This window comes from Eurypyga helias, unplaced genomic scaffold (genome assembly GCF_000690775.1).
Source record: "Eurypyga helias isolate BGI_N326 unplaced genomic scaffold, ASM69077v1 scaffold8116, whole genome shotgun sequence".
NCBI classification, from domain to species: Eukaryota; Metazoa; Chordata; class Aves; order Eurypygiformes; family Eurypygidae; genus Eurypyga; species Eurypyga helias.
In genome coordinates, this window is record NW_010257217.1 from 66,392 (window position 1) to 84,153 (window position 17,762).

The 17,762-nt window shown below is 35.1% G+C and overlaps 1 protein-coding gene across 1 annotated transcript in view; it reads left to right on the forward strand.

Annotated features, from left to right (window-relative positions):
• Positions 1–17,762, forward strand: part of LOC104511359 (MAM and LDL-receptor class A domain-containing protein 1-like) — a 157,632-nt gene that overhangs the window by 62,657 nt on the left and 77,213 nt on the right. Inside the window, exons 9-10 of the mRNA XM_010153940.1 lie at positions 5,784–5,964; positions 13,751–13,879. Of these exons, the coding sequence (XP_010152242.1) occupies positions 5,784–5,964; positions 13,751–13,879 (310 nt within the window). The remainder of the gene's footprint in view (positions 1–5,783; positions 5,965–13,750; positions 13,880–17,762) is intronic.

Sequence of the window (17,762 nt, forward strand, 5' to 3'; positions counted from 1 at the left end):
CCCAGGGGCGGGACCCCCTTCCACTAGACCAGGTTGCTCAAAGCCTCATCCAGCCTGGCCTTGAAGACAGCCAGGGATGGGACATAATCTAAACCTCCCCACTTTCAATTTAAACCCGTTACCCCTTGTGCTGTCACTACAGGCCCTTGTAAAAAGTCATCGTCGTCATTGTCTGTTGTGTCGTCGTTCTGCCTCATATATCCTCAATATCCTCAATATCCTCATATTCAGGATGCTAACCTGCTTGCTGGGAAGATAGTTTTTTCAAAGTAACCCAAGAGGAAAGGAGAAAAGCTTTTTCCTAACAGTTTAGAAAAGTGTGTAAAAAGACTTTGACTTATCTCAGAAGTCTGAAAGGTGCTGCAGAAAGAGATTTGATATGGTGAATCTTAAAATTCTTTCTATTGTATTAATAAAAAAGATAGTGATTTTTTTTTTTTTTTTTTTTTTTTGGTGAATAATTTGAAACTATTCTGTCTCTGATTAAAAAGCCCTCAGGTATATTCAGTTGAAAAGTCCAGGAATATTTAGCAAATGTTTTTATTTCCTCCATCCATTTGGTAAGTTCTGCTTCATTTCCTGTGACTCTGTCAAAATAAATATCAGATGCAAATGAACTAGGAAAATATTTTGAACCCAGCTCTAAACATGAATAGAAGGAGAGGTGCAGATAAGAAAAAAAAAATCTAGGTTTCATTGCTGTTTCACTGAAAATGTGACAAGGCAGGTTGTCTTACAGTGGAATCTTTATAATCACATCTGGAATACTTAGTGTATTCTTTTGACAGAGAGTGTATTCATGAGAAGTTTCTTTGCTATATCTTATAACAAAAAATTACATAATCCTCTTGCATGCCTTGGATTCAGTTCCTAATATTGTTCTGACTGTGTTTGAAATGTAGCCTTGACCATAATGGTGGTCTCTGCTGCATAGGAAAAATATTAAACCCAGCCACAAAATAAAAAGAATTCTAAGACAGAAAGAAGTCCTTCCCTCTACTTCATTCTTGGTACCCCCAGGTGAATTAGTGAGGATATTGAGCCCAGTAAGATATACTTTTCCCCTGAAGTTCTCAGAAGAGAGGTTATAAACACTTTAGATCGTTCTTCAGATGAAGACAAGCATGAAGAATATTCTCAATTGCAATGTAATGAAATCATTAAGAAATAATTCCCCTCAGACTACCAGAAGGTAGACAAAAAATCCTCTGAATATGAATAGGAATTTCCAATATGGCTAGGCATATAGACACACAGATCTAAACAGATTCTGGTCGTCTTGGATATAATTCTGCCATTTTCTGAGGGTGTTTATTGGTCAGCATGATGGGACAGTGGAAGCTCATGACCTGCTGCTACAAGTCAATGGATAAAGATGCCTTTTATTCTTAAGTTTTCCTTAATGATGGCTTATCACTTCAGTTTGACCTTCAACTATGTTCAACCTACAGAGGGCAGTGACATGCAATTAATAATAGCTTTTCAGAGACTTAAATGAAAACACTCTCACATCTGTTTTTAGTTGTCTCAGTGTGTTTTTTTGACAAGAAATTAGATTTTGTTGGGGGATCTGTCAATAACATTAGACTTCCAGATTTTTCTCAGGTTGAGTTTAGGGTATTATAAAGTACAGAATTACAGAATAGGTTGTAAATATTATGTTCTGAGGAACTTTCCAGAGGTGTTGCCCAACAGTAGTGTGCACTAATAAATATTAGAACACAAGCCCTGAAAGAATAAGTCCAAAGCAGAACTACACATGATAAACTAGCAGGTGTTCTTCTATTGTAGCATATGATCCACTTGTCCTGTGAAGCTTATGGGTATAACTGTCAAATAATCCCCTTTCTCTCTTTTTGTCCAGACCAAGGTTAAATGTTCATTAAGGCTATTGAGGCTGCTGGGTCTCTCCCTTCCCACTGTTCTAGGATGGAACAAATAAGCTTATTGCCTTATTGTCATATGATGAGGAGACTAATGATAAATTGGACTAAATTTCTCTGTTTCTCTAAAATTGTTGGTGTGAGAAAAAGAGACACTGGGGTTAAGTGCAAGCAAGTGTAGCAAACAAGAAAATGTGGAGCCTAGGGTATGATGTTTACAATGCAGAGAAGGTCTAAAAGCCAGGATGTGGATGAGTGGCAGCAAGACAGATCACAGCATTTTTTTTGGTAAAGCACTATATTTAGCTAGACTCCCACAGTTTAACTGGAAAATGGGATTTCTGCCCTGACCAACAGCCAGCATGATCAACCCCCCCACACACAGGCAGCACTGATACTATATGCCAAAGCCACAGATCTTAACCATCTTTTATCAGTGTATTGGAGCATAGAGTGAGACTGGGCCTTTTGCCACCAGCCCGGATTGAAGAGCAATTTAGGTTGTCAGTCTGAGCATGTGTCAGTAGAAGAATAGTCTCACAAAAACTGAAAGAAAGGTGACACTGTGGCTTTCAGCCTCCTCTATACTGAGATACACTTCTGATTGTCATATATCTCTTTGATATATCTCTCTTTTACATTAATACATGTATATGGGAGTGAAAAAGATCAAAGGATTTCTGGATGCAATTTGCAGGTCACAGCACAGACTGATTACACACACACACACACATGCACACACCCTTCTTCAGGCCATATTTGTATTTGTTTTAGAAGCAAACACATTCCAAAGATATGAAAGAAATGCCAAAGCACCAGACAGATTAAATGGCTGGAGAATGCAGAAAACAAAACAATAATTCATGAAATGGAATCTGCAAAGCTTACAAACCATGATCCTCTCATGCCGAGTATGTATGCAGACGTGTATAGCTTACACCCCATAGCCAAGCCAACTCTATTGCTTGGGCCTGGAGAGAGGAGGAGAGTCAAGCCTCCTGCTTGTCTCTCTATTTCCCACCTCTTCCTCGGCTGTTTTATGGAGACAAGGTGCAGGGCTTGCGTTTTTGAAGCGACTTTTCACTCTGGATTAGAACAGTGTCATGCAGTTATGCAGGGCATGAGCTTGCTTTTCATTTTGTTATGTAGAGCTGTAGCTGAACAAGTGAAAAATCAGCCTTTCATGCTTTATGAAGTACTGCTGCAGTTGAGGAACTGCTACTGTTGAACCCAGACAGGAAAAGAAATTTCTCTCTTTTCTGTGTTTAACTTTGTACCCATATTCAAGAATATGTGAAATTTCTATCTTAAAAAAATTCATTCTAGCGAAAAGTTTTCTACACATATCGGTCTCTCACTGTGGGGAAAAAATAACCCTATACCTGTAACGGCATAAACACTTAACACTTTATGGTTATGACACCATATACAAATTGATTGCTAGAACAATTTTTATGTGGATATTTCTAAATAAATATGTGATCAGTGTTACCTGTTGCTCTCAGCATCCTTTACTCAAAAATCTGCGTGAGAAATGTAACATAAGTCTGAAAAGAATGCAATGTAACAAAACATAATGTGAAGTCGATCAAAGTCAGTCTAACAGCAGAAGTGAGGCTCGAATTCTGGTTAAACATTCTACAATGAATACTTCCAGGTTTTGTATAAATATTTATCTCTGTATATTGTAAGAAGTGCTACTGACTTCCATATATCCCAACTTAAACTCATGTAATTTTTTTATAGATTTGGGGCTTAATGTTGGGAGAGATACAAATTTTGAACTTTTCTCTCTCACTTAAATGTGCAGAAGTAGAGGAATTCCCTTATAATTATTGTTATCCAAATATTTTAAGTCTTCTAAATTCACCACTAATACACAGCTCTGAACTACTTTTGTAAAATTGATTATTAACTTCTTATAAACAATGTTTGGGAAATTTTCCCTTCCCAGAGAGTTCTCAAGGGCAGGCAGAAGACAGTCCAGAGACAACAAATGGATTGAATGTTCAAAAGTATTTTTGTTCTAAGTTTTGTTTTGAATTCCATGATGGAGACCTTAAAATCAAAGGTAACTTCACCATAACCATCTATTTTATTCATGTCATGGACAGATGAAAGGTGTTTCCAGACTAAAATCTACCCCAGTAATATGTAATACTCTTTTGAAGGTTATAGAGTTCTCTATGCTATGTTTCCAGATTGAAATTTACGTGAAATTTTTAGAAAGGGTGTCACATTCATTCTCGTGCCAGTTCCTCTTAATCACATTGATTAGAGGCCTGAAAGGGGCTTGGTCTACCCTATAAATGAGTGGATCTATGACATGATGGCACATAAACAGCCAGGAGTCTCATTGGGAGAAATACATTAAGCAAATCGTAACCAGTTGTCATCAACTGTGGAATTAGTGATGCAAAGTACCAACAAGGTCCAGTTATATTAGTCATTTTAATGGAGTGTGTCATTGCCTTTGAAACAATGAGACATAACTGAAGATGCAATCTCTAAACTTGCCTCTGTAGGTGCTTCTGTGCTCACTCATTGTGACTTATAAACGGCTGCTATCGCCGTTGCTCCTACACTTTTAGGTGTGTACAACAATAGAGTTGCTCAGCTGAATACTTATGTCTTTTCATGCAGTTATGTAAACCCTTCCCCGTGTTTTCTTTCTTATTTAACAACTTAAAGTTGCCGTTGTTTTCAACTAACTCCTTTACAGTTAATGATGGTTTTCCAGAACACCGTCATCAAGCCACACTTCAGGTCTGAAGACCTCCTTCTAAAAAAATATCAACAATTCTGTAAATTCCTTGATTCAGAAACAACTAACATAATATTTTATGCACGCTTATCTGCCCTTTCCTATTCAGAATACATATCTAAAGCACCAAGCTTTATTTTGTCATCATAAATATGCATAACAATCTTATTAACATAAATTTGATCTAACAGGTTCACCATGTATAAAGAAATGTAATTAATTTACTTCCCTGCCTATTTTTACAGTTGTCTCTTTTTTCCTTAGTTGTTGCTTGTTCATGTACTATTTACTTAGAACCTTCATTGTGCATTACATTTAGCTGCTACATTGCACAGTATTTTTATTAACCCTATCTGGAGTACTAATCGGTTTTGATAAGAAAAAGCTAGTAAAAAAATTCTCATTTAAAATCTGAAAGGTTAGTCACACAGTCATAAAGAAAAATAAAAACAGATATAAAACCTCTGCAAATATTTACTTTCTGTGCCAACATATATGTCATCTGTTCACAGCAAATGAAACAGGTGCATCTATGTTCTAATACTACTAATAAAAAATGAAGCATGTATTTTGTTGCTAACTTGACAGTTAGTTGGTATGATTGAATATTTAAAGAAAAGCTTTAAAATAGATTAACATAACTGAAAGTCAGAGTGCTGTTATCTGCCTTCAAAGAAATTGTACTAAACGTGATTATCTCATATTTGTTAGTTTTTTCTTCCTTGTACTACTATTTTCACAACTTTTTTAAAGATTTTACGCTTCTGATATTCTATTTTTATATGGTAGACTAACCTTTCATCTGGTAATATATTCTAAAGCAAATCTCAGTATTACATAAAGTTAAATACAACTCTACTAAAATGGCCTCATTTGGAGTTTAATTGTACACATAGTAATTTCTGTACCAAGACTCCATGTACTATTGATGCTTATGTGATTTGTATGGTAACCATCTCATTTCACTACATTTCCTATTGTCCTAGTGATGCTTATGTTTACCATTTCTTGACAAAACTGAAGAGGTGTCTTCCAGGCTTCTCCTTTTCTCCACAACCCATCCCACCCCCCCAAATAGGTATTTGATAATTCATACTTACATTTATCTTACTATATATATTTTATTCAAACTTCAGACTGATGATGAAATTGTGAAAATATGGAGTGAATCAGGAAATCATGGTGATGAGTGGAACAAAGTTGAGTTACACTTGGGAAAACTGAGGAATTTTGAAGTTATCTTTGAAGGTATTCGTACCAGAGACCTAGGAGGAGGAGCAGCAATAGATGACGTAGAATTCAACAACTGCACCACAAGTAAGTTCAAGAGGGAAGTTTCTAGATGGATGTTAAAGGAGATGTAGGATGTTCTTGTTTGTTTTTAAATACATTATAGTTTTACTGCTTTTATCATGTTACTGTTCATAGAATTAGTTATGAGTACGATGTTTTCATTCTTATAACTTCAATACTATTTTCTACTCATATAGAAAATTTTTGTTAGTGCAATATTGTAACACTAAGTAATTGCAGATAAATCCAAGAAATGACTAAGATTTTGTTTCCTTAATTTATTTGGTTTTGAGTAAGATTTTCTTTCTTTAATTCATTGGTAAGTTTTTGAGTCTCTCACATTGTATATAATTATTTTATATAAATTTTGTCAGATTATATCAAGTGAAGCCTGTGGTCTCTGTTTTGCTATAAAGGCTCTTGCCATTAAAATGAGTTGAGACCACAAATGAACCACCATCACTATTCCTTTTCACAGTTCAGTTCAAGTGTTAAGGTCAGCAAAGTAAAGCAAAGTTTTGACTTTTTCACAGGGTATTTGCTCTATAAGGGTTTGCCTTAAAAAAAAAAAGGTAAAAACTGGGTGGATCATGGTTTCTGTCAAGGAAGGATTTGGTCTTTAGTTTTGGAAGACTTAGAAGTTTTGGAGAAGTTATTTAGCCGAGCTTTAATCTGCCATGGTCTGGATGCCCATTATCAGTTGAGGCATGGAAAATGCTCTTCTGGAGAGCATCTTTGATTTAGTTTCATCTAAAAAATGCAAGTTTTGCATTCAGAAATTGCTCTGTAGTGTAAATCAGAGATTAGAAACAGGATACAACTCAGGCCTTAATTGAGAAATGAACTTTAATAAAGCTCTAAGGCAGACATACCCTTAAAAGCTCTTCAGGCATATGAACACTAGTGATTCCTTTGTGCTTTTTCTTAGTGTTTCATTGTCCTCATTAATATGCATTTGATTGTTCTCCAGAGGACAAAGGTAGAAGGTTAAGGATGTCCTGGTAGGAGACTTGGAGGTCAACATTCCCCTCTCCTCTCGAATAAGAATGAGGATGATTATTGCTCTTACAATTTGTTCTAACATGTATTAATTCATACCATAGGGTCTACTTAAAACAAATTTCTTGGATTCTGTCCCATTTTGGGACTAGAACAATTTAGAGACTTCATTTCATGGTTAGATTCATGAAGATATTCAGCAAACAAATAGCATGATTTTCTTTTAGGAAGAAGAAAACTCCCTGGAAAGTTCATAAAAATGGTATCAGCATATCTTCATATAACATAAAATATTTCTGCTTACTCTTAAGTCCACATATTTTATGATAACCTGAAAGTAGACATTATATAAACATAACTGGAAATACTACAGAGAGGTCATTGCAAGGAAAGAAATTGTTTCAATAGGGAGTTTGAAAGCTGTCATATGAAGGATCTTAAATCTCTTAAAATGTTAAGATTGCTGAAATTTACATTGGTTTTAGTCTATGACCCTACAAATCTGAATGTTAATGGTGTTTTATAACCAGTCTTGCATTAAAATACTTTTGCAGTTAAACAGTTCAGAAATTATCTTGGGTCTATTAGCAACTATTTGTTTTACAGCATTGCTTCAGCAAGAAGCTCTGTTGGGATAGTAGTTGCACTGTGTGCTCCAACTACTTTCCACATACTTACAGCTTCAGCATAGTAATGTTCCTGTGTATTTTGCAGAAAATTACTGTTTATGAAGATGGATGATTCAGAAGAGACTTTTGTCACAGAAGTTTGAAACATACAGTTAAAGCTCAATATACAACACAAAACCAGTATTTTTAAAGATTGAAGTAGGAAAGTTGGAATGTGAAGATGCTAAACCTTTATAAAGCTGTCACTTGCATGGTGGATATTTTTGCACTGTAAAAAGGCACAAACTTTATATAATTAGGAAACGTTGGCTTACATCATCTACAGTAGTGTATGCTAGGCACAGCAGGGTTTTCATTAAAGTTCAGGTGCATGTACGTGATGGGGATGGGTTTATGCTTATCTCTTTGCACTATGATCAGAGCCATTCCATATATTTGCTTTTTACCTGTATGTATGTGTACGTGTGCAAGTGCATGTCTAAAAAACACAACAAAAACCAATCTGTTGTTTGCTGCCCAACACCCCCAACCAAAGTCAAGAGGGAATCATTGCATTGTCTTTAGCACCTTTCTCTTCATCTCTGTATAGGATTTTTTTGCCTTCTCCACAAGTTGAGATCTACTTACTTAATTTTCTTGAGACTTGTGGTTGGCTGACCTTCCTGTTGACATCATGACATGAAGGAGCCTGGTCTGACCTTTTTCAGTCTCATTGTTATTGATTCTTTACCTTTGTAGAACAAACAAACAGAACACGTTTTTTGCCAGATTCTCCAAAATAACATTTCCCATCTGACACAAGCCTGGGGCACTCAAGATAGAGAAAGCATGTCATGTCAAAATTGTTTTTTTGCAGTGCAATGTTCACAGTTTTATTAGACAGCAAACACAATCTTACTGTGGCCAAACTCAAGGAGAAGGGTAGCATACAAGCTAGAAGGGGTCAGGGGTCTCATCTCAAAAAAGTAATTTGATTTACTACACTTATTTATGTATTGTGTTTGTAGCTGCAGAATTGTTCAGCTGGACACAAGGCCAGGGTTCTCTAGGGGTACTGTGGGCCACATCTGTATTTTCCACTTAGACTTACTAGGTTGAACTAAAATCTTCTGGGCTAGCTATGGTAATTACGTAAGCAGAGGAATAGACCATGAACAGAAAAATCTAGAAGATAATTGAAAATAATTAAAACTTGAAGAACAGGTTTCAAATAAACAGAAAAGAATGGAAATGAGAAAGCCTTAAGCACATAGGAAAAATATTGAATGTTTAGCTGCTTCCCAGGTGACAGCATGTAGTTGTGGGGAAGAATTTTAGAGCAATTCTAGAACTTTTAGATATTTTGGGATAGCCTCTTCCTCACAGACTATCCCCTTGGAAGCTGATGAATGGTATTCCTGGATCATGGTTTACAGTCTACACAATACAATAATTGCCTCTGCAGAAATGATGTACTCAAGTGGAAAGAGAAAGTGAAGACAGAAGAGGGAAGAAGTCTGTGTAGGGATTTTTGACGTGAATATTAGAACTGCTTTTATTCAGTATGATAACATTAAATGGTTATAGCAGAGTTTAATAAATCCAAAGACTTATTTTATTGTACATATGTTTCCTTCCAGCTTGGTTTGTATAGCGCATTATAGAAAAAGCCGTACACATCATAATGGAATCTGCATGGGGATAGATTAGCTCTGCAGACTTTGCTCTTCAATTGCATAGCTGTAATTTAGATAGCTCATGTTATATAAGCATTTTCAACTGACAAAGAAGAATTTCTCACTATTTCCTTTTAAAAATTAATTAATGAAAAGCTTCTATATCAGTAGAATACTACAAACAACTTTATTTTATTACGATCTGAGCTTCTGGGATCCTATTCTGCAAGGCTCAATTCCCTCAGATCTCACTAATTTCTACAGACGTGAAGGACAAGAAGTAACTGTGGCTTTATTGGAAGTGTGGGAGGTCTAGGAAATATTGTCACTGATAGAAAAATAGAGGGTATAAAACACTCTTATCTGTTGGTTTTGAGAGGGTAAGTTATGTTTTGATAACAAAAAAAATTTAACTTTCAAATCTGACATATTTTTATTATCCAGGTTTAACAGGAAAATTTGAAATGAGTTACATCCCAGTCAGAGGAAGACAGATTTTAATATTAAATTAATTAATTTATTAATGGAAAATAATTAAGATATTTCAATGTATTAATTAATTAATTTTTCTTTTTTTTTTTTTCCCCACCATTTTGTACAATAAAGCTTCATACAATTTTAGTGGCAGACTGTCCTCTGTGATTGGAATGGAGTTTAGAGTGGTCATCTCTTGTGCTTTTTAATAACTGACTTTAAGCATGTCTTAGGTTATTTGCAAGCTAGAAAAAAATAAATATCTGCAATTATCCCTCAGTAGAAAGGTAAAATACCTAGTAGTATTCTACAGAATAACCCCCAATGATAATCTATTTTTGACACTTCTGACACCTTTCCCATGATAGCATCTTCTAAAAACTGTTAGGAATAAGCTGTGGTCTGGTAACATTAAAGAACACTTCAAGCGTTATTGATTTGTTTTTCCAGCTGATGGCTCATTGTCATATAATAGTGAATCAAGAGTGCAACCTGTCAGACATGCTGTTGCCAGTAGCCTGAATTTTGTACATCTGTAATTTGAAAGAAAAGGAATCTTGTACTCCAGATAGAAAACACAGAGTATAAGCATGGACATAAACGTTACTCAGCCATATAATACATAATGATTTTGGCATCCCAGGGCACCACCTGAAAAACCAAGTAAAGGAGAAATGAAAATAAGGGAAACATAACTCTAAATTCAAATTTGACAGAAATTTTTAAAATAGTTGATTAGTTAGTCGCTTTATATATTTTTCATGGTCTGGCAATTCAGTGTGATAAAAGTCCATGGAGAAGACTCATTGAAACTCCAGTGACCTTTGTGGGTTAGCTGTTGGGGATCAGGATTGTATTCACGAGGTTTTCTTCTCATGTTTAAGGTAAATAAGATACCACTTCATGTATGACTGAATGTGTATCTACAATAGATTCAATTCTTTAAAACAAAACAAAATTAAAATGCTGCACTAATCTTATTCATAGCCAGTTGATTTACCACATTGAGCTGAACAAAAATGTTCTTTAAAATAAAATAAATATTGCTTTGCCTGGTGGTAAATTTTTCTATCTCTTTCTTCTCATATAGCTGTATTCCTCCTCACCTACTCTTTATGGCAAAGACCATAGGTGAAGGTACTGCAAGCCTTTGAGTAACTTTGCTTCCATATTCCTATAAACAAGAAGCTTTGAAAGGCTCGACAGAGAAGTTCTTTCTCATTAGAATTCCATCCTAGCTCTGCAGATCAGAGAGAAAATAACTAAAACATCCTAGTGTTTGAGTGCGTAGGCCAATTTTTTTTTAAATGACTGTTTTCTTTGAATCTTCAGCTCTGTATCATGAAAAGCTTTACATTTAGTCTAGAATTTAGTTCCTTCTGCTAAGACACTAGAAAAAAGTTCAAACTCTTATAACAGAAGTATTCGGTACAATCCTGGCCCTGAAGTGAGAGGGAAGGGAATTCAGTCAAAGAAAGCGGCCAGAGCTGATTTAGTCACTCAAGATATACATTTGTATTCAGTCAGAATATATGCCCAGATAACTGGGGGTTTTTTTATATTTTTCTTTCCCCTCTCTCCCCCAACTCTTTTAAAAATATTTTAATGTTTTATGATTGTTTTTACCTTTCTTTATAAGTAGATCACTGCAAGGGCATTCTGACATGGGACACTAGAGTTGCATCATCTAGCTAAAACTGCTCAGTAAATGTGCTGAAATTAATGGTAAAAATCTTATTTGTTAGTCTAATGTTTGGATTTTGTCTTTAGATGGAAATTATTCTTTTATTTCATGGTAAACTGACAATTTACATATCACTGTTATCCATTGACTAGTCCATTGTAGAGGAAGAAATCTCAGTTTGAGAAGTCCAGTACTTTTCGGTAGATATAACTTAATTTGTATTATTCTAACATACAATAACATGAATGTGCTTTAACCCTTCTGAGTGTAAACCTTACCAACCTCGCATCTCATTGCACTTAGCAGAGGGTATAGACAACACACAGTTTTGTTCTAGGCAAGAAATAATCTCGCTTTTAGAAATGAGAAAGCCACAACTGCCTTCCACAGGCCACCCAAAATGCCCTCGTACAAACAAATCCACAGTGAAGGTAGTGGGCTCAAGGAGCGATGCGGAGAAAATACAAGCTTCCTCCACCCAACTTGCCAGAGCTGATGCAGTTAAACTGGGGAAAGACTTGAATTCCTGCACAATTCATGTTATGCCCAAGGCGAGTCATATTGCAACTTTCTACTAGAAATGTACGAAAAAATATAAGTTCATTTTTTCTGCAGAAGCAAATATTATATATTCTGGCTTCATGGAATGAATAATATTGCATTTGACAGCCATCTTTGAAAAGATTAAAAGAAAGGAGAGAAATATGGCATCAGCTTGAAACATAACAATATTGTCTATTTTTTCTTGCACCGTACAGCAGTCATTAACACACCTGGGATACTCCAGGACTGTTTGAGATTATGTACAAAATGCACGAGAGCTTAACCAAAAGTTTTTTGGCCATCTTTGCTTGATTTTGAATTCATTAGGAAGACACTTGACATCATTTGCCACAGATTTCGAATGAGAAATATATTTTCGCTTTAACCTCAATTTTCATGAAAATAAGTTAATGTTTTTTTCAGTTTCTGTTTATCTCATCTGAATCTTTGGCATCCATGGCAAAGGTGGTGTTTGTGGATTCCCTGACACTTAGTAGAATCAGTTCAAATTGACAATGTAAAATTAAAAAACAAAACAAGAAGACAAATAAATTTGAAACCAGATTTCATTTATACCAATGCTCATGGATATATGTATTTCAAAACTGAAAATTTAAGTCTGGTCTTGCAGGTAACCAACTTTATCATTGATTTATTTATTTTTTTAAATTATCAATTCTAAATATTTGAATTATGTTTTAATGCTATGTTTTTGCTCTATTTTATACTACCTTTTGTCCTTGTTTAAACCAAACCAAAAATTTAGTTCTCCTTTCCTATTTTGGTTCAATGAGAATGTAGTTCCTCAGTCTGTAAAATTCAGTAAGTGCCTCTATGTGAGGAGATTAGTACCCTGATAACAGTAACTTTCCTTTCTCGAAATATGGACTTGCACAAAGGTAAATATCAAGGTGTTTCTGTCCAGACTGTGTTTAATGATGTGTCACATTTTATTCAATTTTGAAGGAAAAAGGAAACATATTACAATGAATAGTATATAAATGTCTTATTGCACAACTTGGAGCTTTAGACTGAAAAACAATTTCAGATTAATAAGAATGCATCTTAAATGTTGCATTTGGGATTATCAGAACTTTTTCAGTTAGTGCTAATTGAAATTATACATCCAGTGCACTGTATTGAAAGACAATCTATGTAAATTTTTTTATAGTCTGACAGTTCAGAGATGGCTGGATGTCAGCACTCTTTGGCTTTAGCCCTAGTGCTTTATGAGCAAGTTATTAAGTTACTCTCATTTTATGACATGATTTTCACTCACTTTCAAAGATAACCAAAAAATGTTGTTGTAACACAGCTCCTCATGTTAAATACTATAAGGGAAATTTCTAAGTAGTACACACACTCAGAGCAAAAATTTCTCTAAACTCTTCAAAAATGTAAACATCTTGTAAAGCCTTTAAAAGTTTATGCATTGCACAAATGTATAACAGTGATATTCTTCAGCTTAAAATGTTCCTGTTTTCTAAAGGGTGTCCTGTAATTATGAGCAGAATTAAGCTTCTAGCCAGTCTAGTTTAAAGCAGCTCACAGATCCTTTTTTTATGGAATGTGGACAATACACTGGGAAAACAGTTGTGCTGATGCTGAACTGAATTTTCTTCCAGGAAAAACATCATACCCCAGAATCTTTGGGCAAGGCCAATACAGTAGTCTAGACAAGCATATGCATCATTAAGAGTGGGACCAAATAACATCTGTTGGAAGCAGTAAATCACTGGAGTCATGCTGTATAATGACTAAACAAATAAAAAAGAGCATCCTTTGATTTAATTACAATATTGATTTAAATGTCCTGTTGGTTTCAGTTGGAGAGAATCCCAGGGAATGCCCTGCCCTCACTGATTTTGTGTGTGGGAATGAGAATTGCATAGAGTCTCAGTTCATCTGCGACTATAAACCAGACTGTGAAGACTTATCTGATGAAGCTGACTGCAGTAAGTATCTCTTTCTGTATTTCTGAAGATTCTGTAATCTTCAGTTAAAATTATAACTTTAAATTCTGTAGCATAGCTTAGGTGAATTCACACAGCTGCTCAGAAGATAATTACAAGCAGGTTCCCTGCTCCTGCAGCACAGAAAGTCTGACATTTTCAGATCTTCAGAGATATTTGCTATAAAAATATTTAAGTGTGATTTACTTGCAACAGTGTAACTTACTTAAACCAAAGGCTAAAAACAAAAACAACCCACCACTCAAAACACAAACCAAAAAACCCCACCAACTTAAGGACTAACAACATATGAAAGGAATAAAATCTATGGTTTGCAATACAAATTAACTCTGAAATAAATGTAAAGTCATTTATAAACTTAAAAGAATGTTGAATATTGAATGAAAAAGCTAAGTAAGCAAAATAATGCACAGTAACATTTAGACATGACTCTGCTATAAAAAGTGAGTATTTCAAAACAGGCCTGTCTTTCCTTTCAAATTAATCCCATCTTTGTGATCTGAGTTGTCACTACTACTACTGCTTTGACAGTTGGACTTGATGATCTTAAAGGTCTTTTCCAACCTAAGAGATTTTATGATCATATGGTTCTATACTACGTGTTCATTGTTCTTTGTTTTTGCTGCTGCTGCAGAGATATGAAAATATCTTATTGCTCTTACTCTGTTACAGAATAGTTGGACAAAATCAAGTCTGTTTGTATTTTTGTAGTCCTAGTGAATATTGAGATAAAATCTGTGTGTAGGTATAGCAGACCATATATACAGTTCAGTAATCAGTCTAATTTTTAATCTTTGATCTAGAGAGCCAAATTCTGCCAAAATGTAGATATGATCAAAAGTAACCTTGGTAGGTAGAGAAGGTAAATGTATCATATGCATTAACTCAATACTCAAATTGTGTTGAATTACAAATACTCCACTGAAAACAAGAAATACTTTGTGATCCCACAGAAATCAAAAGCCTTTTGTCTTTCATGGGGTTGCTAAATGCTTTGGCTGGACAGGGTTACAAAAATAATGACCCTTTATTGTGTGGTGTAAATTATATCTTTTAGCCAGGCAGCAGACTTACAACCTGGAATACACTGATGGAGATTTAATTTGGATTTTCTCCCTCTTTAAGGTTTTCATAAAAGTAAATAACAATTAAGAAGTACAAACACTGAAGCTGGTGTCTCTATTTCTAGTTTCTATATGCGGTGCTTTGTGTTCCAATGAATGTTATGAGTTGTATTCATGGAAATGTATCTATGTTGAACGATATATTTAAGAGTCTATCTTTCTTTTTTTCAAGTAGATTCCAAAAAAGATAAATTTTAAACAGATAATCTGTATTGCTTGTATATAATATTCATATTTTTTTTTCAGGAGTTAGACAAAGTAAGCAGCAAAATACCCTATAAACTCACAGTTTTAACATTTTACAGCTCTAACAAAAACAGTAAGTTTGAATTGCTGCCCAACGTAAACTGTTCTGCAAAGATATTCAGAAAACTATCAAAGCACTTTATTTATTCTGTAAATATTGTACACAGGATATTGTAGCTTCATTGGGTAAGGGGAGGTGTCCTTTACTGTCAGGAAAGAATGTAACAGCATCAACTCCCTTTTCTTAGATAATAGATGGAAATATTCTGGGCAATAAATTATCTTAAATTACAACAGAGTGACACACTTTTTTTTCCTCCCTTAGAAAAGCTTCTCTGCAGTATAGCAAAATGTTATTCAATATAAATAAATAGAGTGAAATATCCTTTTATTGTAGATGGAAAAGCTGTAGTTACGTCAAACTATTTTCAACAGTCTCTAGTTTTGCTGGTGTTAAAGAATTGACAACATATCAGGTTTACAATAGAGGAGAGATACTGTAATCTGGTATACAGAATACCCAGATAAGCCTCAGGTATAATATTTCCCTATCTGCTATATCTTAGTTCCAATAAATGAGGCCTTACATTTGGATAAACACACCTTTTCCTTAAGTCTATATCTTACAGATGGGAATAAACAACATTAATGAACACGTAATACCTTTTAAATAGGGAAACCTCTTTTTTTAATAAAAAGACATCAGGATCTGCTTAATCAGAAAAGAGAGCAGAATGGGCTCAGAGAAAGCCTTTCACAGTCTAACCTGCCCCATCACAAGTGGTTATGACCACATTTGTCTGCAATTTTCTCCTTTTCTCTGAGCTCAAGGTCCAACCTTATTTCACATTCTGCTACAGGTTTAAGCCAGTGCAACTCCGAAGAAGTAAATGAACCATTATCTACTCAGCAGCAATTCCTCTGTGCAGGATTTACAACACGATCTGGATGAAATGAATTGTATCCACGTAGGCTGGTGGACTTTGTCTTTAAATAAACTCACAGAAATTACTTACTCTATGCTTCATTCAATCCAGTTAGGCAGTCTTGCAAAATTTTTATTCTCTTTCAGTAACGCACTGGAATTACTGAGCTGAAAAAAGCACACATGAAAGCAGTTTCAGTTTTCATGAATTTCAGCCAATTATAGACACATTTGATTAATAGCAAAACTCAGTGTTGATGAACCAGCTAGAGGAGTGCTTGATTTATTGAAATAAAAACAATTTTACAGATAAATGGAACAATCCTCTTATGATGTTTCCTAAATTGGCTCTGTTTACCCATAAAATAAAAAATACCCAGCATGTGCAAGTATGTTGTGTGACTCTGTCAACCCTGTAAATATTGTTCATAAATATTTTTTCATTATCGTCTTCTGAGTGCACTGTAAAGATTTTAGGGCAAAATTCCTGAAGTCAGATAATCTATTATGACTAGTATAAATTTCAAACGTATTTGGACTTTGAACTTGTTAGAACTGGACAAGAAAATTGTACTTGCTGTTTCAGTTAATGCATTCCCTTCTTTGCTCTACCTACTCGTAAGAGTGTTTGGTGTTGGAGTCAGGCTTTATTAGGCTTACATGATGCTCGTAATGTAGCATCTCTGTGTATCTATGTATTCCTGCCATGATTCCCAGAGGCCATGCTGTGAACATCATCAGCAGAAGCACAGAACAGTTGAGATGGGAAGGCACCTTTGGAGACTGCCTAGTCCAACCTCCTGCTTGGTACAGGGTCTACTGCAATAAGTTGTCCGGGGCTGTGCTAGTCAGATTCTGAATATCATCAAGAATGGAAGCTCCACAACTTCTCTGGGCAAGCTGTGCCAGTGCTTGACTAGCCTGACAGTTTCTTAACCATAAAATTTGCTTCCTGTATTTGTGCCCAATGCCCCTTGTCCTGACACTGGGCACCACTGAGGAGAGTCTGGCTTTGTCTTCTTTACACCTACCCTGCAAGTATTTATATACCTAGATAAAATCCTCCTGAGCCCTCTCTTCTATATGCTGAGCAGTCCCAGCTTTCTCAGCCTCTCCTCATGACAAGCACTTCAGTCCCTTGCAGTACAGTAAATTATAGAACAGTACAGATCCTTCTCCTTGCATATAGTGGGATATAGTTTATACACTGGAGCAAAATTATTCGTTAAGCTATTTGTTCTATACATTAACAGAAAATCAAGTCCACAGCTTTACAGTCAGTGTGTGTGCAGATCCTGGCCATACAAAACAAGTTTATGATAAGTTATTTTTACAAAGAATGGCATCATTTGTTCTTGCAGTATCAGAGAAGAAAATAGAAAAAAAATCAAGTGCGATTCCTAAAAGGTAATAAAAAGTATTATTTTTATCTGTAACTTATACCTAGACAATGCTACATAAATAAATGTAAACACACTCTAAATCTTCAAAACCATTTGAGGTTCTGAAATAGTCACAATCAGACCTGTCTCTAAAATGTGCAACTGACTGTGATGTTTAATGGTTTGGA